Raw genomic sequence first — 24,592 nt, 5'->3', positions numbered from 1 at the left:
TTCCTTGAACATCAGCTTCCTCTCCAAAAGAGGCAACTTCCTCCCCACCTGTCATCACTGCTGTCGCTCCTTCGTGCTGGTCTGTCTTGCGCTGCTGGTGGCAATGGCATAGTCCACAAAGGCGGGGCTGTGTTTACTTGTCTAGCAGCAACTGCCCTAAGCTCAAGCAAGGGAAGCAACCTCTTTGAGCGCAAAGGCTTAGGCTGGTTTGGGAGTGAAAAAGGAGACAAACTGGAGAGTGAGCTGCCTGCTGCGTACTGTACTGCCACATCTTCTGTGGATTAGATAAAGCATCCCGTGAACATCATCTGTGCGTGTGTATTGTATTCAGAGTTGCTGCATTTTGTCATGCAGACTTACTGCTGCCCCTTTAGCACATTTCACAAACCACAGTCCAAGAACTGGTGTGTTAGCAAGTGAAATGAACCTCCTGTTCTTCCAGAAGATTGTCATCATGTGTTGTTTTTTGTTTTTTTTTTCCTAGACAGTAGTTTCCATATTTGTTAAATGTCATGTTAAAAAACATCACTCTTGACGGACTTTTTGCTGTGGTTGGAAAGATTCAGTAATTTAGAAATGGGTGGTTGTTCTTTTATTATCACTCAATGATATAATTAAGAATTTTTTCTTACCTGGATAGTGTGTGGCCTGAGGTACGTCCAAACATTACTGAGGCCTCTGCCAACAGGAAGAAGGTCACCAACCTTGTAAGTAGAGATGAATTAACCACGGCAGAGGTACTTTTAGCTAATGGTTGAATTGGGAGTCAGCAGGATGGTAAACGTTTCAAGTACAATCCTTGGTTCCCCAGGGCTCTTGCTGCCCAGCACCAAGAACACCAGCACTGCTGAGACTGGACTCTGTCTGGAAGGGCCTGTTTCTGACTGAGTTGGGAACTCAGCATCTATTTCATGCTTAAATTGCCTACCCTGCGACGGCTGCCCTAAGTCAGCTCTGACACAAGCACTGCTGTCTTGGCTGTAAGCAATCATCTGCTGTGAAATGGATTTCTCGTTAACACCGTGTCCCCTCTTGTAGCTACAGGCTATTCCGCTACAGGCGCTTTCCCCTGATCTTCTCTCCACGATGCTCTTTAGATTTAGCATGTGCCAGGTTCAGAGCAAGGCTGAGTGCTGCCTACGACAGGGGTTACAATTATACCATCACCCTCTCTCTTCCCCACTGCTTTGCTGTGCGCTGCCCAATCCTCAGACTTTACAAAACAACCTGAAGACTGAGGACTGTGGACTCTGCCGTGGTCCTGAGAGACCTAAAGACTAAATACTTCTAAATGTTGTGCCGGAAGTTAAGGGATTAACTCTAAATACACATGATGATATACATTTTTTCTCTCAGACCACCTGTACAGCAAAGATGAAATATAATCTCCTTTTCCCAAAAGAATGTTTCAAACACAGAGTGTATGTCCTTACCCTTTATATCACAAGCTTCTACTTGTGGTGTTGGTTTTTTTTGCTGAAGGTCCATTAGGAATGAAAGCGAGGGAAACAGGGTCCTGTGGGTATTTGATTTTGAGCCTGCTTACCAAGGATTTGCCAATGTCATAGCAGCAGAAAAACAAAACAATGCTGCCTGGCCTCTCCTGTCTCAATTCTTGTAAGCTTAATAATTCAGTTTACGGGAGTCTGACATGAAACAGGTATGTTTAGAAAGAGATTTTTATTTAGTCAAATGTGTATACAGCTTGATAGATTTGTCAAGTTACATGATGATAAAGGTACAACAGATAAAAAAAGCTTTTGTTTGCAGTCATGCAATATGAAAAAAGTTTCTCAGCCTTAGCACAAGCAGGATTTTGTACACGTCTGTCCTTACTTCTTCTTTCTTGAGTAAGAGGCATCAGCATCCTAGAGTGAGAGTACATTAAATCAGTGTTTCCTCCCCATATTTAAGTAAGTCCTTTGCCCACAGTGTTACTTTGCTCGACATACACAGATTGTGACAGTGGGCTGTTACAGTGTGGAAGTAGGAAGCTTGAAGCTGCAGGTGCCACCCTTATTTTTGCATTTCCTGCTTTTAGAGGATTTTTCCTGTTTTTTTTGTACCAAGTTAAACAAAAACCCAGTAAGACAAGTACCATCTACTGAGCAGTATTGCAAGAACAGAACACTGTCTTCAGGGATGTAAATGTTGAGTGAAGGGCCCTGACACGCAGTAGTATTGCTGAATGTACTTCTGGGAGGTGCTCAGATTATGTCTCTGATATAAAAACTAGACACAATCAAGGGAAATGTTTTCAAGTCTTAATTCCAAGCTGCATTAAATAACTTGTACTAATGACTTATAGCTCAGCTCTGCGTTAATGCTGAGTTCTGAACTTGCAGACGTGTGATGAAGACCAGAGCAAGACCTTTGGCGCTACACAACGCACTGACTTCACTGTTCTGTGACGTGGCCCCACTGTGGTAATTCTAGACTGTCAGGCATGCAGTGATGGAGTCTGGCCTGGCATCAGCTGCTAGGGGAGCGAGGAGGGAAAAAAGAAACGGATCCAAAAGGCAATCTCAACATTCCCATGTCTAAAGAGTCTGTCAGCAGAGTAACAAAAGCAAGCAAGGGGAGGAGAGAGGAATACACTTACCACTCCGCTCTTAAAGTTCTGTATCCTCCTCTTGCCCATTCTGTTCATCAGCCACCAAGCCCAAGTGGGTGCATACTGCCAGAGGTAGCAAACGGCCAGATAGGGGTGGTCACTGATCCAAGCTTCCTTCAGGTCATTGGCTGTGCTCACCAGGGTGAGCCGGACACAGCGGTCGGTTGGCATCTTGTGGGACTGATCACCGCTGTTCTCTATGGACTGGAGGGGAGAGCGAGCGAGGAGAGATTAGAACTGGACTTCTGTTTGTGGGAGAGAAAGGGCCAGGCGCTGTGCAGCACACACACTCCTCCCAGTTTCTCCACAGCACACAAGTAGAACAACAACCCAGCCAGTACAGCAGAGACTGGGGCTGGGGACCCTGTGCCTCACTATGCTAATCCTTTAGTCTTCCGTGGGGGAACACTTACCGCCTTCCTTTAGCACAAATACTTAAATAAAGCAGCCTTTTAATTAATGCCTCAATTGATGGGTCAAAGAAGGTTTAAAAATGGATCTCCAACATCTGTCCTGCTTCAGCATGACTTCTACTTTGTTGTGAAAGAGGTTTTAGAACAAGTTACCCATTCTGCAACTGAGGGCTCCGAGAAATGGGAACTTTCCTGTTCCCAGCCACCCACCCCATTATATGCTGCAAGTTATTCAGTAAACAAGTGAGTAGATGAGGCCACATTCCCCATTCACTTGAATATTCCTGCCAGCTCTGCTCTGTGGGCAGCCATCTCAAACGAGAAGAGCAACAGGCTTCTTCCTCAGCGGCAGGAATGCCTTGCCTGACACCCTGTCCACACGTATCGCTTCGTGAACCTAAGCCACAGCGCTCTGAGTTTATGTGCATTTCACTCCAGCAACAACAGACTGCTCTGTCAACCGCTTCTGTTTTCCAGAGCAAAAGCAATTCTGCTCTAGATTCGGTCTTCCTCCTAGGCCTTTTGCCATGCAGAAATCTGAGGAATTTGTTTTGCAAGCATTCCAGACTGTTCAAAAAGTACATCTTTTCTTTCACAGAAGTATGAGGTTCTGCAAGCCAAAAATCCTTTCAGAACTCAATTTAAAAATGGGAGCTTCTCTCCCCGCCCCCACTGGTGGGTTATCCTGAGCTTTAAATTGACTGAATTTAGGACAGATTACATTTTGATGTATCATAGTAGCAATTTTTGCCAGATACTTTATTAGACAGCCTTTATAAAAACCAATTGCGCAGTTGTAAGGTTTTGCTTTTTCCCCTTGAACAATCACTAACAGGAAAGGAATGCATGCCTCGCATCAGCTGACTCTAGCAGTTTTGCCAGCAACAGCGTCAGCCGAACAGGGGACATCGTGACTAGAGCAAACAAAAAGCTACCTGTGCAGAAAGGACAGTATTCCGCGTGCAGAATTGTGTCCAGAAAATCCTGGCTTTTCCCCTAAAACCGCAGCAGGGCGGTTGTACAGTAAATTTTACTAGACTTGGATTGTATGTGTTGGCAGAGAGAAGGCATAGCAACTCTCAAACTTTATTTTCATTTGGTATGGACTTGATACCACAAAGAATTACAGGATTATACATAGTTCTGCACCAATCAAAGCATTTCTTAGTAAGAAGATGAGGTTGGCTTTTGCTATGAGGAGAAAAAGAACAGAAAACCACAAAAGGATCACTGGACCCGCAGCAAAAGTTGAATTTATCACAACAGAACTGAATCCTTACCTTTGACAGATTCTCCGTAAAGACATTTTGTATAATCTGAGACTGTACAGGTCCTGGGCATATGTTGATAATGCTTATCTCAGGGTAGTCAGTCAGCTCCGTCCGAAGAGAATTAAAAAAACCCTAGAAGAAAAGACTATAACATAATCTTCCTTTGCCATATTTCCACATGTAGCAAGGCTTTAAAGACTACATGTTTTCTTCCTAATTCTAAAGATAGCAGTATTCCACTAAAAGCAATTCCTACTGCTTTTTTTGTCTTTCTGTGTTCAATGGCTAATCTAAAATTTTATCTGCAATTATAGACATCATTGATACCTATATCACTGATGAATCAATCCTTGACTTCTCAAATACAACACTTCTCTACTTCTCTTCAATACTTCTCCAAACCACAGCCAGATTCTGCTGTCCCTGTATCGAGGACAAGTCCCACTGACAGAGCATTCCGGGGGCTCATTACTAGAGGTGCCACCCATCGTTAGCTCCCACTGGAGTTAGCCACAGCTACAAGTGCTCAGCCTCGCTGTTCTGGTACTGGAAGTGCCACCAACCGTAAGAACTGCAATATTGTGGATACGATCATTTGCAAGGGAATTGCTCTTTGTGGTGAGATTAAAGATTTTACATTCTTTCTGTTGAGGATGCGGCACTGGTTTTATAGAAGAGGAGGAAGAAAACTTTTCAATAGGTAAAGTCAAGGCCGCACCCTGATATTTTAGGGGATAATTTGGCACCACTCAATTCACTGCAGAGTTTGAAATTTGCATCCACATAGATACAAATCTCATTTCACCTCAGGAATACGCTACCAGCGTATCTAAATTAAACAAGAATTACAAAAATTGCAAGTGTTTCTTTTCTTTAAGCTACCAGGATACAAGTTTTCTTAATCTCTGTGGCAATGCACATTTAGACAGCAACTATTATGGGGAATATGATCAATTTGGGAAGGTGCTTCCCACCAGAGTTACTGGTCAAGCACTGCAGAATTATGATTTAGCAAACTCCACATCATTTCTTACCTTTGATCTGGTTGACAACAGTTCCCTGTATTTATTATAACACATAATTTTGTGTCACAACAGAGACAGAGAGTGAGCACAGGCTGATAAATTCCTCCCACTGTACTAAAAATTTGCAATTTGTAATCCCATCCAGTTTAGGAAGAGAGCTGGCTGACCCAGAGCTCTGAAGTAAATTGCAACCCAGGGATAAAATCAGTCAGATATGCTCCTGTGACGACACAGAAGTAGTCAACTGGGGCAATCCACTAAACCTAGGCAATGAGTTGCGCACTGGTGCGCACCTATGGCCAAGAACATGGTCTCTAATTTCCCAATTGCTGGTGACCAATTCCAGTTTATAGATTGCATACATGCTTTGCAATTACATTCTGTAAAAACACTGACCACATATTTCAAGTTATAAGTACCTGCAGGCCTTATATCTAGTACCGCATCTTCACAGCGTGTTATCAAAGCCTGGAGATGTGTCACTTCTAGAGGAGTAAATTCTAACATAAAGACACTTATATGCCCAGTGTCTTTATGTCTGCTTCTGGACACATGGGAAAGCATATCAGATTTGCCAACCACGCAGTTGTTTTGGATTAAAAACCTGGGCCCTCCCCTAGATTACCTCCTGCCCTGAGAGGAGCCTCCACCAGCCCTGGTGAACACCTTCAGATGTGGCACCGATACGGCTGTGCTTTATCCATTACTCCAGGCTACAGCCCCAACTTGTACTTCCCACATCCCCCTCTTTTTCCCAAGGGGTCTTGAGCCTGCTTGTCTCAGAAAAGCCCCTTAACACCCAAGTTGTGCAGTCCCGTCACAAAAGTTGTGCCATCAGTCCAGCTGAGGAAAAAGTAACACGTAAAAAGACACTAGACCCCAAAGGGGAGAAGGTGTCAGTGTGTACAATGAGCATGGCCACTTGGGTGAGGGGAGACGTGGAACTGCTCCATGTACACATGAATGCTTTGCATCCTGTTCACTGCAGCAGAGACGGGAAGCCCAGGCTCTCCTAGAAACACAGCCTAAACAGCAGCCTACGCAGCTGTCTTCCCTCCTTTGGGCAATCGTTAGTTATTCCATCAACACTAAACTGCATGAGCAGGACCAAGCCAAGAGCTCTCCTAGCCCACACTCCCTGGTGACTTGGTGAGGAACAGAATTGACTCCCATTTTGCCTGAAGCAGACAAACTCAAGATGTACTTCCAGGAGCTGAAGAAGTGGAAGGGTGTGTGTCTGGAAATGCTGCGAGAGAAAGGAAGCCAGAAACGTTGCTCAGTCGCTTGTGACAAAGTACATACACCTGCTCAAACGCTGGGAGGCTTCTGGCATTCAAGTTCTACCTAAAAATGGGCACCTGCCCGCAGTTTCGAGTAGCCACACAAAGGCACACAGCGGTGGCCAGCTCTGTAGGCAACTTCAGACGCCTTCCTGCAGAGCACACTGGCTCTGGCACCCTGCACTCAGACTGCTGCTTCTCTCCAAGTGTTACAAAGGGAGCCTTGCTGACCTGAGCAAGCTGCAAGATACCAAAATCTCAGTATTGGTCCAGTGATCTTATGTTGTCTTTGGAGGTCCTGTCTACACAGCGGCCGAGCACAGGGCTGCTGAGACTTTTTTCAGAGTAGCACTGTCAAAGTCAGTGCTATTTCATTAAAGGGTTGCACAGCCTGTAAACATGAAATGCATGTTGCCAGAGATCACAGCAAGCTCCTGTTTCTGCTCTGTGGGCATTCTGCTATCCTCCTCCATTTCAAGGGTTTTGTGTGGCCTCTCCTTCCCTTGTGCTGCAGTTCCAAGTTTTTGCACCGTGGAAGAGGTGCAGTCTTCACCAACACAGGATGGCCAAGGACACTTGCTCAGCCAAAATCCTGGCTGATGCTCGCTGAACAGAGCCTCCTGAAGAGTCCCCTCTGGAGGCTCTATCTACAGTATATACAGGTTCTCTAATTCCAGCACTTCTCTCGGAATACACAAAGGTAGCTGGTATGAAATTCCTCCACTTCCTCCCAGAAGAGAAGCTTAAAATTCTTAAGCAAGAAAAGAAAGTGCTCTCTTTTCTTTAAATTCAGGCAGGGGCAGAGCCAGATTTGGGAGCAGTAAAGGAACTCAAGTGCAAGGGGAAGAATCTGAGTGTTTCCCCCAAGCCCAGACTGAAGCCAGCTCTTACATGCCGACAAAGGGTCTGTTGAACAAGAACCGCTTTAAGCCATTTCTGGGCCTTTCCAGCTTAGTGACCAAATCCTAGAAGACACTGAAGAAGGCAAGGCTGAACTGACTTCTACTACAACAGAAACATTTAGAAATTCCCCTAATGGCCAAAAACTGAACCAAGAGAGTAGTGGTTGCTGCTCAGTGCAGTCCACGTGCTTATTAGACAAGTTCCTGATTAAGGAACATTTTGATGGCCACCATTTCTGATCCATTCCACGTGCCACCAATTATATGAAAGACAACTAGATCATGATGATGTCCATGAGCATCATCACACTAAGAGAGAAACTGTATCAGTCAGATGCAGACTCCCGTGGACTTGATTCATGCTCTTACAGCACTCCCAGAACCTAAATAAAAGGTAATCTCATCAGTAGAACGTTGTTATGAAGAATTCCAGTTGGCATCAAAGTGCAATTGTTTCAAAGAGAAATTTTAATTCTTAACAGAATTCCTTCCTTCCTTCTTCAACTGCCATTTAAAAGAAATTATTAAAAAAAAAAAAAACAAACAAAAAATGCCAACAGAACAAAAGGAGGGACTTTTTCAAAAAAGGCATAATTAAGATTGCAGCATTAACTGTGTCAGCTGTGGTAGACTCTAAGGCATGAATGAAAAAAAAACCCCAAACCATAACCACAACGCAAAACATACCCATGAATTCATGTCAGATGGGCACACATATTTAATAACTGATGGCCAAAATGCAGTCTTCATTTCATTAAGATCTTGGAATAAAAGTTGATAAATGCTGGGAAAGCGCAACAGGAAAAGCATCACTTTGGCTTTGTCTTATTTTTCCCCTACCCCCCTCTCTCTCCTTTTTGGTCATCACCAGAGATGGGCTACTGGGCTACCTGAAGATTCCTACATTCCTACAGTCTTCCTTTACTTGAACTGTACTGGTGAAGTTTGATATTTCAAAAAAGCTTTTCTAGTTTTTTGGGGTTTCAAACCAACACCTAGCCATAACTCCAGACTGACAAGAGACTCTCAGACTGAGTCTTTTCAAAATCTATATTGCAAATCACATGTTTTAACACCTGCAATTAGTATTTGCAGAATTACCGTGAAATAAACAAGGAAGGAGGTTTGGAGTCTAAGCCTGGTTATTGAGCAGAGGTAGAATCTAACAAAGATATAAGCAGTTCAGTTAGCTTATTTTTAATTAATACAGAAATTTTAGTAAATTATCTCATTAAAGTTTCTTCCATGTTCTTGATCTTAACGTGAAATTCAGACTACTGAGAATTTTTAAAAGCAACACATGAATTCCTTGTGCTCTGCAACTAATTAGCCATGCTTGGACCAGGTACACCACACCCAAAAGATAATTCAACCAAAAGAACGTTTAATAGAGGAGCATAAAGGGAATTCATGCTTCTGCTCATTGCATTCTTCTAATTTTAATCTACTAGTCTTAAACCAAAAGCTGGCCTCTAATGGGCAATTTCATCGCTGCCACTCAAATGAAGAGCACAGATCCCTCCTCGTCACTAACTGAAAACCGTATTAGCAGAGACCTGTCACCGTCTTCTACATCTTCTACTTCTATCAAGTGTCTAGTGGCTTTGCAGTGTCAGCCACTTGTTACATTTTTGTTGGTTTTAGTCAAATTGTCAAAAAGCTATTGATCCCATAGCTTAAGCAAAGCTATTTACTCTGTTTATGTGCTTAAATCCAGCAGGGAGTAAGAAGGTACCAGTTTTTTAAATCATCACTGAGCACAGCTGATGCATATTTTATTGAGATCAAAATGTACATTATCAGGAAGTCAAACACCAGTGAAAGACAAATACGTCTAAATAAATTCACTAGTTAAACAATTCCTCAATGATACAGGCATTCTTTTTTCCCCATATACTTTTCTGAGCTCTTCTTTTACGTTTTTCTACACAAGTGAGGCTGCTTTCAAAAACTCTTACCAAGCAATATTGAAAGTTAAGTGTTACACAGAAGATAACTTCCTAAGACACTACAAGCTGACAGTTCTTCACACCACAGCAAGATTCACAACTGTTAGGAAGATTCATTCAGATGTTCCCAGCTACATCAGGAACTCATTTCTCTGAGCAGTCTGCTTTATCACTCACTGTTCTCACTTTACTGTCCTAAAGATTTCCTGTAGTCTTAAAACTCTCACCAGTGATTTTTCCTCCCTAACTGAATTAAGATGAGGACATTAGGGCTTCTGCATGCAACAGAATATTCCTCTGATTTAGGTATTCCTTAATCTGAAGGCCAGAAGCTAAGGTCTTGTGGTCTTGTGTTTCACATTGGAATATAACTACATAGTGGCTAGACCCAACTAAGATGGCATTGGAATTTTATTCAGGAAAATAAATCTACACTGGGGGCTGAGATATTTCACGTTTCAGAGCAAATTAATTTTAAAGGACTTTCAAAACCTGAGATCTGCGTGCAACTTCAGGGGAGACTTGTGTTTTCTGCACAGAATAAAGTCCTTTGCTACAGCGCTAACTGATGTGGATCTACTACACCGCAAGACTTAAACTCAGAAATTCAACTTACCTGCAGAGCATGCTTGCTGGCACAGTAGCCGGAGGCAAGAGGAGCTCCCATGATACCCATCACGCTGCTCACAGTGACAATCTTTCCTTTTTTCCTTTGGATCATGTGATTCAGGACATGTTTGGTTAAAGAGATTGTGCCTAGGTAGTTGAGTTCGATGATGGCACTGTAGACATCCAGGTTTGTATCCACGAACAGAGAGCGTTGGGAACGTCCACCATTGTTGACCAAAACATCAATCTCAGGAAAAATGCAACGATATATTAAGATAAAACATTTCCTTTAATATCTGCACTTCCTCAGGCAATTGTTAATTGACTATTGTCTTCCTTCTGGTGTTGTCTCTGACGTACACAAGTAAGATGTATCAGCTGCTGAGAAAGTTTCAGCAGCTCCTCTCCCCCACTAGATTCCCCTTTGAACTGAAGGCTGACTAATTTTGAGCTGAGTTGTCAAAACAGGAATACAGTGTTTGATGCCAAACAAGGTTTTAACTCCTAGTACAGGGACACTGGCAACTGGAAAGTTGTTTTCCACACAACATTTTTTAACCTGACTGCACTGTAGGAAATAACACGTAATGCTCAGGTCCTTCAAGGTGACCTCTGAAAATACGTTTTGTGCAAAACCAGAAACCAACTAGAGTAAAGAACAGAAGAAACAAATCTTGCACCAATAATTTCACTGTGAAATCAAAATACCAGTGGACTAATGGCCCAGCTTGAAGTTTTGCACATTGTACTTCACATTGGTTAGATCTGACTGCTGCTATCTTAACTCTGTACTCTGAATAAGCAATCAAGAAAACTGCACAAAACAAGGAAAACGAGGAAGTTGGGCCTGATGTCCGGGTTTGTCCCATAGGGCTCTGAAGCCAAATTACATGCATTACTGGAACTACAAAATAAAGGTTCTGACTTTCATACACAATTTTGAGCCCTAAATATACAGCTGAGGATTGTTCCACATGGTCCAGGAATTCAGTAACTTGATGCAAGTGAATTTTTAGTTGTTGGTAACGACCAGTGATTATTTGTTCATTGCTGCATCTCTGCAAAGCCTGCTGAAACTCAGAAGCAAGCAATAGAAGGAATGAGAACTTAGGTACTTTTTGGCATGTTTAATACTGAAACTTAAGCAAGATGTAGACACTGGTGAATTTACCATATGATAGAATAAAAGTGCAATGTAAACATAAATGCAAGGATAGGAGATAGATAATAAAAAGAATTTTTAACTCCAGAAGTACGCCTCACCTTGCCAAAATGTTTAAGAACACTGTTGGTTGCAGCTTCATGAGAGCTTCTATCAGTCAAGTCAAGACGCAGAACAAGGATATCTTTTTCACTCAAGTTGCTAATCTCTAAAAAGAAGAATAAAGTGAGTGGGATCCAATAAGATCGCTAACATAACAATGTTAGCAACAAATAACATAACAATTGTGGGAAATTAAATGTGCTTTTATACACCACATTTTCACTAAAAAAACATGAAGAAACCATAGCATTAAGTTGGAAATAAAATGCTTGCTGTGTTTTCATTTTTAATCTGGTCCCACCAAATCATTCTTTCTCATCGTTGTGGTTTTGCTTGTGAAAAGCTTGACTTTATTAAACATATATAATTAATTGTCTATATTAAACAATACAGACAATTCTGTTCTTCAAATAAATTGCAATAATTGGGATTAACCTGCAACAGGATTATTCGATACTGAAATTTTTCACGGAGCCATGCAGAAGCGCAGTGCTTGTTGACGCTTTGCTTGTATGTTAACTGGTCAAGCATGTTTATTCCTGACGAGAGGACTCGTACAATTTAGACCCAAAACACAACATATATACGTGACTAGCTATGAGGCAAAGTGTAGAGAAGCTAGATTATTGGAGGAGGTAGAAGGAGAAACTTTTTGTTTAACTGACAGCTTTTAATATATCCATCTCCTTAAATAAAAGTCAGCTGTCATCCAGTTCAAGCCTTCATGTTGAGTGTTTCTACCAGTGCCTCTTCAGAACAACTGACCTTTTCCATAGACAGTATTTCTTGAGCAGTGACTTGTTACCCTGAGGTTTTGGGGCACAAAAATAAAATCTTCAGTGTTAATCTTTTTGGGTTTTTTTAACTACATATAACATGATATTTTTACTTTATTTATATTAGTTTGATAGTGCTATTTTTGTTTCTAAATTGATTCCTAGCCACAACTAAGTGTAGCTGCTCCCCTTTAACCAGCCGCCCTTTTTAAAGGGCCTGTGGCTCTGATTTTTTAATTACTATTTCTTGCATATACAAGTAAGGTTGAACTTTGTCTTTACAGTGATGTACAACTTTGGAGGTTCCTTAAATCTCTAAGTTGCCTCTGTTCACAGGTCACTAGCATTTACGTTACTGGTTACAATAAACCCATCTGGCTGGTTTAAAGCTACCAGTACTTCCATTTATTCCTCCCTCCAACCCCTTCATGTGTCTTTTTCCCTCCCTACCTCTTGTTTCTTCCAGAAAGACAGCAATAAATCCATGTAGTTTAAACTACCCTCTCAGAGACACACTTCTGCCTCATGCTCCCTCAAGCAGATTTGCACAGTTGAAGCTTACTGGGGTGTGGAATGTTTCTGACGTGGATTAACAAGACCACACAGTCAACACAGCCAAGAAAGCTATACGGGAAGAAAGAAAAAAAAAAACAGAGAAAGAGAAGCAAAATGCTGGTAAGGAAGGAAGCAATCTTTTATATGATGTAGGAAACTTTTGACTTCAGGAAAATATCAAAGCAGAGGCCTAGTTCTCATTTTGGAGCAATCAGTAGCTCAGTCTGATTTCCACCCTCCCCCAAAGCACTCAGACTATACATCTCTATCAGCCTCTGTGCTTCTTTTCTAGGGTGAGGAATCCTTGCTCTAGTTATTCCTAGACAGCTTTCACAAAACTTTCAAACATTCTTGTTACCCTTTTTCTAAAACTTATTCTACCATCCACCCATCCCCCTGTTTTTCTGGCAGATGACCAAACTGTGCAGTGTTGAACGTGTACATGTCCCAATTTATACATTGTCAGAATGATGCTCTCCATTCCTAATAAGTCCTAATATTTCACCTCCTTTTTTGGCCACTACTAAACTGATGTTTTTAAGGGAACAATTAAAATAACCCAGAAAAACACTTGCTCCCAAGTGGGAGACCTTAGTTTAAGAGTTCATCATTTTACACACATGCTAACATATGTTAGTTAACATCCTTTAGTGAAGTGTCTCCAGCTGCAAAGTGGAGACACGTGGCCTCCAGCTTTCGGAAGCAACATATCTGAAACTGAGCGCTCAAAATTCAGTCTACACAGACCAAAGGCCACCTTCACACAGCTGTGAAACTGTGCACTTGTAGTGCACAGTATTATCTGGAGGTCCTTTAAAGTCTCCTTATATAGCAGCTTTACAATACATGGCTTCTGGTGGGGATCAAACTGCCCAACCACCAAGCAGCAGGTCTTCTGACTGACATTTTCCTATCAAGCAATCATAAGCTGTCTCTTCCCTCTTGATGGTTTGTTAAGCTCTAGTTACTTTTTAACTAAAATGTGGTTACAATCACTCAAAGCCAACTTGGTTTTTTTTGAAAGACAGCTGCATAAATAATGCTGACTTCAAATAATCTTTTGTTACGACATCAACTGTACGCCTCCTTTCCCTAGGATCCCATAGAGGATTTCAATACATGTTAATCCAAGACAGCAGTTTCTTGTAACATGATAAACACTATTACTCAACATAGACCTTTTATTTTCCAGCTCTTCAGCATTTCCGCTTATATCTTTTATTTCTATCTTGTATAATGCCCTTTAACAGAACACAAGCTTTTAGCAGAGGCTGGACAACAGCACCTCCTGAGGTCCATTCCAAACTCAATTACTGTATAATTCTGTAAATTATAGATTGTCTGTCATTAATTTAGCCTATCCATATTAAAATCATACTTGAGCTTTGTCAAACCAAGAAACAACACCGCAGCCCCCATCTACTTTTTTTTTCCTTTTTAGGGCTTTTGAGAGAAAATAGCCTCCAACATTATTGCCAAATTCAACTCATGTTGCAGAGAGTGCCTGGGGGAAATACAGAAGCCACTTGCAGGAACCGTGTAAGTTATACAAGTTGTTTTCTCTCCCTCCTGCGGAAGTGCAATGAAGCGTTGAGTTGGCATATGCGTGACTCAACAGGTATTACGATAGCTTTTACAGTACTTTTGGTTCTCTCTTTCTCCTTCAGCTTTTAAGCAGTGTAGAACACATAAAAGCGTATCATAGGGTGGTGTCTCTAAATTTTGGACATGATAGACACGCTTTTTTTGATGTTAATATGCAAATTATATAGTTAAGTTGCTGCTGTGTATATAGCATCTACAGCAGGCGTGTTAAAGCCTATTAGCTCCAATTATGCCATACAATTCAGTCAAATTCAAGTTGATATTACCTGTTACAGCTCAATCTTAATCCATCCCATGCTACTCAAACCTTATAGAATACTCTTTAACTCAATTGCAAAAAGAAAACATGCAGGTGGAAGCGGGGACAAGCCACCCAGGAAGCATGTGGACCCACTGCCCAACCATGCAGGGACAGAATCAGGAAGATCAATGCTCAGACGAAGCTGAAACTGGTGAGGAATGTGAAAGGCAACACAGGCTTCATACATACAGCACCAACGAAAGGAAGACCAAAGACAGAGTGAGTTCATTGATGAACATGGATGGTGATGAGTAACGAAGGGCACAGAAAAACATGAGGTACTCATTGCCTTCTTTGCCTTAGTTTTCACTGGCAAGATCTCCTCTCAGGTCTCCCACAGTCCTGAGGCTAGACTCTGGGGGAAAGAAATACTAACAACATCAGAGGAAGACCAAGTTAGGCACAAACTGCACATGTGAGCAGCGCAGTATAAACACCCAAGAGCTACAAGAGCTGACCAACATCGCTTATCTTTGGAAGGTACTTGATAAGTGGAGTAGCTGCCCAGTAACTGGAGAAAACTAAATGTCACACAGCCTAACCTCAGTCCTTGGAAAAATTATGTGACAATTCCTCCTGAAAGCAATTTCCAAGTACATGAAGGACAAGAAGGTGACTGGGAAGGGCCAGCATAGATTTAGCATGGACATATACTGCCTGACCAACTTAATTGCTTTTTGTGATAAGATGGCTGGCTCTGTGGACAAGGGGAGAGCAGTGGAGTTGTTTACTCTGTCTATGTAGCTTTCTATGTTGCCTTCCATAGCATCCTTGAAGCTATATTGGGGAAATACGAGGGGTGTAGATGAGTGATTACAACGCAAGTGAAAAACAGGCTGGGTCACCGGGTCTAAAGAATAGCAATCAACCATTCAAAGTCTAACTGGTGGACAGTTATAAGTGGTATCCCTCCATAATCAGTATCTTCTAATATCTTCATTAATGACCCAGACGATGGGACAAAACACATATTTTCAGCAAATTTTCAGTTAACATCAAGTTCAAAGAAGCAGTTGCTGGAGACTAGGACTGCCATTCAGGGGCATCTTAACAAGCTGTAAGAATGGTCTGACAAAACTCATTAAGCTCAAAGTTTCACACCTGGGACAAAACTATGCTACGCGGGTATAGGTATCAGGTCTCCAAACAAGACCTGAGGTCCTGATAGCAGGACAACAGCAAATTGAACGTAAGTCAGCAATTACTTCTGGCAATTACAAATGCTAATGGGCTGCACTAGCAAGAGTAGACTGAGGGAAGTGATTTCTAAGTGCACCTACACAGCACTTGCCATTTGGAGTACTGTGTCCAAGTTTGGACCCCCTAGTTCAAGAAAAATACTGGTAAGATAGTGTAGCATAGGGACACTAAGATGGCTGGGGGGTTAGCGCACATGATAATCACGGAAAGGAGCGGAAAGCTGGCTTTACATAGACTTGAAAAGAGAAGGATAAGAGAGGAAGTGGGCCCAATTACTCTCTTCCACTACTTAAAGGCTGGCTATAGAAAATATGGAGTAACTATTACTGAAGAGTTTCCATCCTACTAATCTGACCTATAGTTAAAAGTTCAGTAGCGTATACTTGCAAAACACATGGCTACATAAAACTTTAAATCTAGTACATACCACAACTAAGACTGTCCCATCACCCCAGTAAAATCCTTCCCACTGTAAGAGAAGATCAGGTTTATGACCACCTGAGGAACCTGAACATACACAAGTCTATGGGACCTGAGGAGATGCAGTCCTGAGGGAACTGGTTGATGTCGTTGCCAAGCCACTTTCCATGATATTTGAAAAGGCACGTCAGTCAGGTGAAGTCCCCGGTGACTGGAAAAAGGGAAACATTGCACCCATTTTTAAAAAGGGTAGAAAGGAGGACCCTGGGAACTATCGCCCTGTCAGCCTCACCTCTGTGCCTGGGAAGATCATGGAACAGATCCTCCTAGAAGCTATGCTAAGGCACATGGAGGACAGGGAGGTGATTCAAGACAGCCAGCATGGCTTCACCAAGGGCAAGTCCTGCCTGACCAGCCTAGTGGTCTTCTATGATGGAGTGGCTACACCAGTGGACAAGGGAAGAGCTGTGAATATCACCTATCTGGACTTCTGTAAGGGCTTTGACACTGTCCCCCACAGGATCCTTCTCTCTAAATTGGAGAGATACGGATTTGGTGGATGAGGAACTGGTTGGATGGTTGCATTCAGGGGGCACTGGTAAACAGCTCAATGTCCAGATGGAGATCGGTGACAAGTGGTGTCCCTCAGGGGCCTGTATTGGGACCAGTACTGTTCATTATCTTCATCAATGACACACAGTGGTATTGAGTGCACTCTCAGCAAGTTTGTAGACAACACCAAGCTGAGTGGTGCGGCTGACACACCTGTGGGACAAGATGCCATCCCTCCAGAGGGACATGGACAAGCTTGCGAAGTAAGCCCATGTCAACCTCATGAGGTTCAACAAGGCCAAGTGCAGAGTCCTGCACCAGGTCAGGGAAATCCCTGGTATCAATACAGGCTGGGAGATGAAGGGATTGAGAGCAACCCCGCTGAGAAGAACTTGGGGGTACTGGTGGATGAAGAGCTGGACATGAACTGACAATGTGCACTTGCAGCTGCATCAAAAGAAACGGAGCCAGAAGGTCAAGGGAGGTGCTTCTGCCCTTCTACTCCACTCTCGTGAGACCCCACCTGGAGTACTGCATCCAGCTCTGGAGTCTTCAGCACAGGAAGGACGTGGACCTGTTGGAGCGAGTCCAGAGCAGGGCCACCAAAAGTGATCAGAGGGCTGGAGCACCTCTCCTGTGAGGACAGGCTGAGAGAGTTGGGGTTATTCAGCCTGGAGAAGAGAAGGCTCCAGGGAGACCTTATTGCAGCCTTTCAGTACTTAAAGGGGGCTTACAAGAAAGATGGGGACAGACTTTTTAATAGGGCCTGTTGCTATAGGAAAAGGGATAATGGTTTTAAATTAAGAGAGGGGTGATTTAGACAGATAAGGAATACATTTTCTACGATGAGGACGGTGAAACACTGGCACTGGTTGCCCAGAGAGGTGGTAGATGCCCCATCCCTGGAAACATTCAAGGTCAGGTTGGACAGGGCTCTGAGCAACCTGATCTAGTTTAAGATGTCCCTGCTCATTCCAGTGGGGTTGGAATGTCCCTTCCAACCCTAACTATTCTATGATTCTAAGACATTCACATGGTCACTTAAAGCTGGCAGAGGCATAAATCATCTTAGATAAATCTGTACTCTTGGTTTACACCAATTGAAATAGTATTTCGGAATATTTCTTAGTACATCACGCTCTCACACGAGTGCTGGTTGAAAATGGATATCCAGGATTATGGCTCCTGCCAGTCTGTCTAGTGTTATCAGTTTTGCAATGACAACAAATGACCACAGACGCAAATGCAGTTGCATACTTTTACTGACTTCTAAACATTGCATCACACAGTGTTGGAATTTTGCCATGATTACCACTTAATCACACTGTCATCTTATGTCCCTTGGTTCTTCTTGAAGACATCTATTGAAGTGACTGCTTTTTTTGAAGCATCAGAAAACAGAAATAAGGAGTTGTGCATTTTTGAAAGCTCCTTGACAGATTTTCAGAGTAGCCCGCTGCAATGTTTAGATTTCTAGAAACATTTAGTATAGAATACTGCACGCTGAGCCATAGAGGATAAATAGTCTGAAAGAGGCATAATATTAATCATGTTCAAAATTAGTGTGAATTAACTGTCTATCCTTCTTGCTGTAAAGTCAGAAAACAGGAGGGAAAAGGAGAAACAGGAAGAATGAAGCCAGACTAGTGACTTAGCAGGTCTATGAAAGATAACTGGAATAGTTAAACATCCTGCTTCACATTTATTCCTCTTGATCTACGGGAAATTCTATTTCTTGCACTTGCTCAGAACAACTTTTTCTGAACCTTTCTATTCATTCTTTTTCCGGAGAGGAAAATCAGTTGCCAGTCTGCCTGTAACATTCACAAACCTGAAGGAAGACGACTTCTTAGTAGCATCAGCTACATGGTTTGGTTCTTCAAAGGATGATGCCCCTCAGATTGTTTCCTCACTTCCCCACAGTATTAATTCATTTTCTTAATCTAGTATCTTACAAGACCACTTGCAATTGATGAGACTTTTTAAAGTAATATTGGCTTATGAAGGAACTCATAATGCAAGTCTATACAAAGGCTTCTCAGTCACAAGAAGAAAATAACAGCTTCAAATGAACAGTGAAGCTAAGTATAAAGTTCACTTTCATCATGAAATTTATTCCTGTGATATGTGGGTTAGTATTCTGTGGCAACTCCATCACAGCAAGAATGGAATTGTTCACATGAAGTAGTAAGTCGTACTTACGAAGGCATTTCTTTTTCACTCTCTGCAGCTCATCCTCTCTTCTTGCTGAGATGGCAAGCAAGGCTCCTATCTTTGACAGCTGGTAAGCCAATTCTTCTCCGATTCCACTTGAAGCTCCTGTCACCCAGACAACCTTGCCACGCAGTTCATTTTCTATCAAAAGAATCAAGACAGCAGCTCACACATTGCCAATGCTAGGATAAACATTTAAGTCACTGCAGGGGTATAATCTGATATTGTTTTTAAGATATATGCTCTTTTTGGGGGGTTGTTACAAAATCCCGACATCTTTATTTTTTGGTCACGTGCAGTTGTGAAATCGTTCATAGCTGTTCTGTTGTCACTTGAACTTTGTTCCAAGGCTAATCTGAATAAACACTGATTATCTACCTGATGGAAGAAATTTGATTGCATTTCTGCAGCCCACCCACACACAGTGTTTCCACTAACCTCATCAAAAAGAGCTTCAGAGGAAAAGGGAGAAGAGAATTCTTGGAAATGAGAGGAAACAGTTACTGTATTGCAAATCCAAACAAAAGCCAAAGCAAACCTTTCCCAACAATGTTCTACCTCAAAAATGTTCCTAAGTTATCGCCGACAGAAGAAAATTCTCTGAACGAAGACAGCTCATCAGAACAAACCAAATGGGTGTTCACACACTTTGTTTTGTATCTGATGCAGGTTAATTCCCGCATCGGCCAGTGTACAGTACACAGAGTTCTCAAGGTGTAAGCTCACATGTGAATTCCTGCCCAGGCATGCTTTTTTAACCTGTAATAAAAATAATAGCACCTTACTCCTTTTACTTCTCTGCTCATATGCCTGTTCCCTGTTGTTGGCAATCATCCCCACTCTATGATACACCTGGGTACTGGGAAAAGGTTTAGCTTTCCAGACACCTATCCAAAGTCATCAAACCAGCAGATAAGATGAAAATCACCCATTTATTTCTAGAATATGATTTAAGGATGAATGCTCACTAACAGCAGAGCACTTTCCAGAACATATCATTGCCTAAAACTTGTATGTGTTCTTTAAGATTAGTCTTAGTGACTATTAGTCTTAGTGGAAATCTCACTCAAGTACTCAGACCACTGCTGACAAAAGCTCTTCCTTCTATTTCTCAAGTTTGTACAGAAGAGAACTGCAACAACATCTAGACAACCAAGAAAGATTTCATGGTATAATTCAAATAGCAGAGCAAAATGCAGTTCCTGAGACTTAAAGCCAGTTCTATTCTGAAAACGGCCAGAATACCATTTTTCAGCTCACCAAAACTTACCCACTCATTTAATTTAGCAAAAGTACTTCCTTTTCGCTGCAGCCAGTGGCTGGGACTGCTTTTACATCCTGCTCACTTCAGTAATAAGTTCCTGGTTCTTTCCATACTACACTGTGCTTCAAATTTCTACTTTCAGGGTCTTAAAGACATAAATCCCAGGAAGAGATCAGCACCAAAACCTTCCACCCTTCCGACAAGAGCAGAGAGCACTCAAGAATCACTATCACAACTCAACTTGAGTTGGTGGGACTGGCAGTGAGTATTATTTGTCTTTTTTTAAGATTACGGTATTCTAGTCACAGAAAAATCCCTCCTAAAACCAAGATTTGGTGTGTTTCGGTTGTTTGGGGGTTTTTTTGTTTGCTTTTAAAAAGAGTAACAAAAGCAGCAACAGTCCCCTTCCAAAGGAGAGATGTACTTGGAAGGTAGAAACAGCTGTTGCTGAAGTTGCAGGAATAACCAATTTATTAATTATTATTCCGAATCACTGCTGTCTATAAAGCTTATTCACACTCTCTTCCTACAGTTTCATTCCAATACATTACTAATTCATTGAATTAATGACAAGAAACGTGGGTGTTCATGTCTCCTATTACTGGGGTTTTTTTGGGGCAGAACACCTGTGTAGACAAACACTACATGAACAAAAGAACACATGGACATACTTTCAACCCTGCTTACCACGCTCATCTCGTCTTGCTACTGAAAACAAATCCGCTTCATCCTACTATTTAGTTTCCCTGTTCCCAACCTGTCTTGGGCAGCTTCACTGCAGTTATTCAGGATCTTGTTCTGTAGACAGAATAATTAGTTGAGATAAGGAAAGTGTTCCACTGATTCCTCAGTGCTGATAGTTACCAAGCACTGAGCTACTGGGAATTAACATAATGGAAAACCTAGCTCAAATGCTGTTGTAGAACAAGTGTCAAATCAACTGCTTCCTCTAGAATAAACATCCTGTTGTTACTGGAAATAAGTTTAAAAATTAACCATGACAAATTAAAAAAGAAAAGCAGATTATACTATTACTAACCATTAACTACTGTGTTACAAGGCATAACAAATGAGAGGCTGAACAGAGTAGTACTGCAAGTAATCCAAGAAGTGTTTTTGTAGCTCTATTTAGGGTTTTTTTTCCAAAATTTTATAGCTCCTATAGCACAAGGTTGCCATGTATTTCATTCATTAAAAAAAATTTGAAGTGGGTAGGTTTAAAGCAGAACATTCCCCCCACAGCCCTAAGGAATCATACCCTTATTCCCAGCTTTAAGAGCAGGCTTTCAGATACATAGGTTTTCATATGTAAAAGCATCCTCCTTAGCTTGATAACATTATGCTGCCTGTGAAAAGCACACCATTTAGAGTGACTGCTGTTCAGCTAATGAAACACAACACATAAGGAAAGTAACTAAGCACCCAGTAACCCTTGTCTCCTGACCACACAAATATTTAGAAGATAGGAAGCAATCCAGCATCGGCCAATGACAAAATCCAGAAGTGAATTCTCCCAATAGAACTGAACCATTGAAATGGAACCATATTAAGGCCTTTCTTCGCAATTATAGCAGAAGAGAAAGAAGTATATGAGATCAGTCTGCATTCTGGTAAGTATTTTTATCTCCAAAAACTCCAACATCCATAATAATGTTGTAGAAGCAGTAACACAATATAATGACTGCAAGACTGACAGATCTGATAACAGCTTTTAAAAAAAAAATAAAAAAATCAAGGTTTTTTTTCCCATGGGATCCACGTTACTTACGTAGGCACGCTACGTTATGTGCACAATATGGGGAGGAGGAAGAGAAAAGGGGAAATATATTTAAAGAAACATCTTTTCTAGTATTTGTCCCTTCTGTTTTCGTACCTGAACAGTTAGGATCAGCACTGCGGCACCACCATCCCACACATATATGGCTGAACTATCAGCAAAATGACACTTAAATGCTACCATTTCAGCTACATATTTTAGTTAATTACAAGCACTGAGGCTGGGAGACAGGGGGGAGGCAAAACACAGCTCACCTGTTCGCAGAGCAAAGCTCATGTTCACAAAATTCTGCCCGATTCTTCCCACATGTTGAAACAACTACATCAGAAAATAACTACATTGCTCTTTATATGGGAACTTTTAGGGACTAGTTAATAGGTTTCCAGGCTTCCAATAAGACTGAAGGCTACATTCAAATAACACTATGTCTACCTGAGAGCTCCTACATCTTGATGTGCAGTGCACATAGATCCCTCAGGACAAAGCTTCAATTCTGCTTGTATTAGTCAAGATTTATCTTGCTTCTCTGCTCCAAGTCTTTCTGTGATCTTTGCGAAGTCCACACACAAAGCTTTATTGCAGTTTTCTTATAATAAGGGAACTGCCTAACGCAGTTACTATAAAACTTTGAGATGCATATCCTAAGAGTTATGTGTGGTTTGCTCACGTATTTGCTCAAGATTAGAATTTCTTAGTGCTTTATTACTTGTGCATGCTTTTCTGTTCTCTTCTCCATTATATGGACTAGCACTTTTGCAGCAAGCTTCTACTGAAAGCAGAGACAGATGTCTCAACAAGTTTGTTGTACTCTTCTCTCAAGCCCTTTCTAATGCTGACCTTCACCCATGCCACCATCCCCTACTGAATCTCAAGCCCAAACCCTTACTCCACCATTCACCCCAGTCACACATTCCTGATCCACTTTCATTCGATATAGTTCTATCTCCCTATTTCAACCCAACATTCCGTTTCATTTCCCACATGGGACAGGTTGATACTGTCCCCTGTCCCATCTTCTTTCAGATGAGCTTCTTCCCCCGACTGGCGAGATGCGAGAAGAGCTCCTTGCTTTCACCTCAACCACCTGCACCCAGCACAGCTCACAGTGGCCCCGAATCGCCACTGCTGGCTAGGCTAAGGGGGGATATTCACAAATTTGTGGCTTTTCTGATCAAAAGCCCCTATTAAGCAAATAAAACCTGTGATTTTTAAAGATCTTTGTCCAGAAGTAGGCAGAATTAGTCAGATTAGAAAGATCAACACAAGCAAGAGCTGAAAATCCCTGTCTGAAGGCATTTTATTGAACTTTTGTACCCACAGGTGTCAAAAGCACCACGTTACAGAAAAGTGGTGTAAAGCCACAGATAGCAATCGTGTGGTGCTGCCCCCTTATGCCTTTCAGGGCACAACTCTCAGAAGAGCAAACCCATTTAATCCAAACATTAATATTCATGTTTACTGTGTTGTAAACACTTTCACTGCTACTGTGAAACTGAGATCCAGAACAAACTGAAACAGAAGCTAAACCCACTATGAAGCAACTCGTTCTGGCCACATGCGCCAAGCATCCTCTTTTCTTCCTTTTTTTTTTTTTTCCAACTAACGCCGTCTCTGAACCTCGCAGCCTGGGCTACTCCACGGGCCGATGCCAGAGCCAGACATCTGCCCAGAAACGGTGCAAAACAACTGATTTGGGGCCAAAGGAGCCAGAGCTCACCACAGATCTGCTGGAGCTCACTATCACTGCGAAGTTGCTTTTTAGAGAGATATTTTAGTGGTGCGAGAGTACCAAATGCTAGTTAAGGGCAGGAAAATTATGCTTTTGGGGTTATTTTTACTATCTTCCGACACGCCCGCGGGGCAGCTGCCAAGATCTGGGTCGGCCGAGCTGAGGCAACTTCAGCCCCGTCCCTCCCCTCTCCTCCCTCCCCACACGCTGCCATTCCCCTTCCCCTCACGGAGCGCCCCAAACCCGCCCTCGGCGACACCGCTCCCCGCCCCAGGCACCCCCCCCTTGACACCACCCTCCTGGCGGCCGCTGGCGGGCCGCTTTACCTGGCTTCTTCCCCTGCCACTCGGCCCACAGCAGCGTGAGGTCGCCGTCGGCCCGCAGCCAGCGCAGCAGCTGCGCCAGCAGGACCAGGAAGGCGCCGCCCGCCAGCGCCAGGCAGAGCGCGCAGCCCCACGCCATGACTGCCCGCTGCTGCCGCCGCCCGCGGCTCCTGCCGCCCCTTTATCAGGGCCGCGGCGCGGCGGGAGCCGCCCCCGCTGCCTGAAGCCAGCGCCGGCCTCCTCTTCCCCGCCTCCCGCTGCCCCTTCCACCCCCTTTCCCCGGCGGGCAAGGGCAGGCAAGCTCCGCGTCGCTGCCCGCCCCCCGCCGCGGCCTGCCCCTGCTCCCGGCGGGAGCCCCGCGGCTGCCGAGGCCGGTGGATAAAGGCGGACCCGACACAGGCGCAGTCAAGGCTGCGGCGATAAGGGCTGCGGTTGTGGGGGAGAGGCCGTGCATGTGAGACGGGGGTGAAGGTCGGTTTCTGGGAGCGGGGACCTCTTTTAAAAAACTTCCCCTCCTGGACGTTCCCCCGGGGAGAGGGGAGCTGCCCG

At 42.9% G+C, this 24,592-nt stretch overlaps 1 protein-coding gene across 1 annotated transcript; it reads right to left on the bottom strand.

The window, feature by feature from the left end:
* Window positions 1-1,661: 1,661 nt before the first annotated feature.
* On the bottom strand, window positions 1,662-24,215 carry DHRS7 (dehydrogenase/reductase 7). The gene is made up of 7 exons (XM_054198949.1): window positions 24,047-24,215; window positions 18,939-19,091; window positions 11,327-11,433; window positions 10,071-10,310; window positions 4,308-4,430; window positions 2,603-2,818; window positions 1,662-1,868 (listed from the first exon to the last, which is right to left on the bottom strand). Exons 1-7 carry the CDS (start codon window positions 24,180-24,182, stop codon window positions 1,833-1,835), a joined length of 1,011 nt encoding a protein of 336 aa, XP_054054924.1. The 5' UTR covers window positions 24,183-24,215; the 3' UTR covers window positions 1,662-1,832.
* Between the last annotated feature and the right edge of the window lie 377 nt (window positions 24,216-24,592).

The sequence above is a fragment of the Rissa tridactyla genome, chromosome 4 (genome assembly GCF_028500815.1).
Source record: "Rissa tridactyla isolate bRisTri1 chromosome 4, bRisTri1.patW.cur.20221130, whole genome shotgun sequence".
In the NCBI taxonomy this organism is placed as follows: domain Eukaryota; kingdom Metazoa; phylum Chordata; class Aves; order Charadriiformes; family Laridae; genus Rissa; species Rissa tridactyla.
This window is presented reverse-complemented; position numbering and strand designations above follow the sequence as displayed.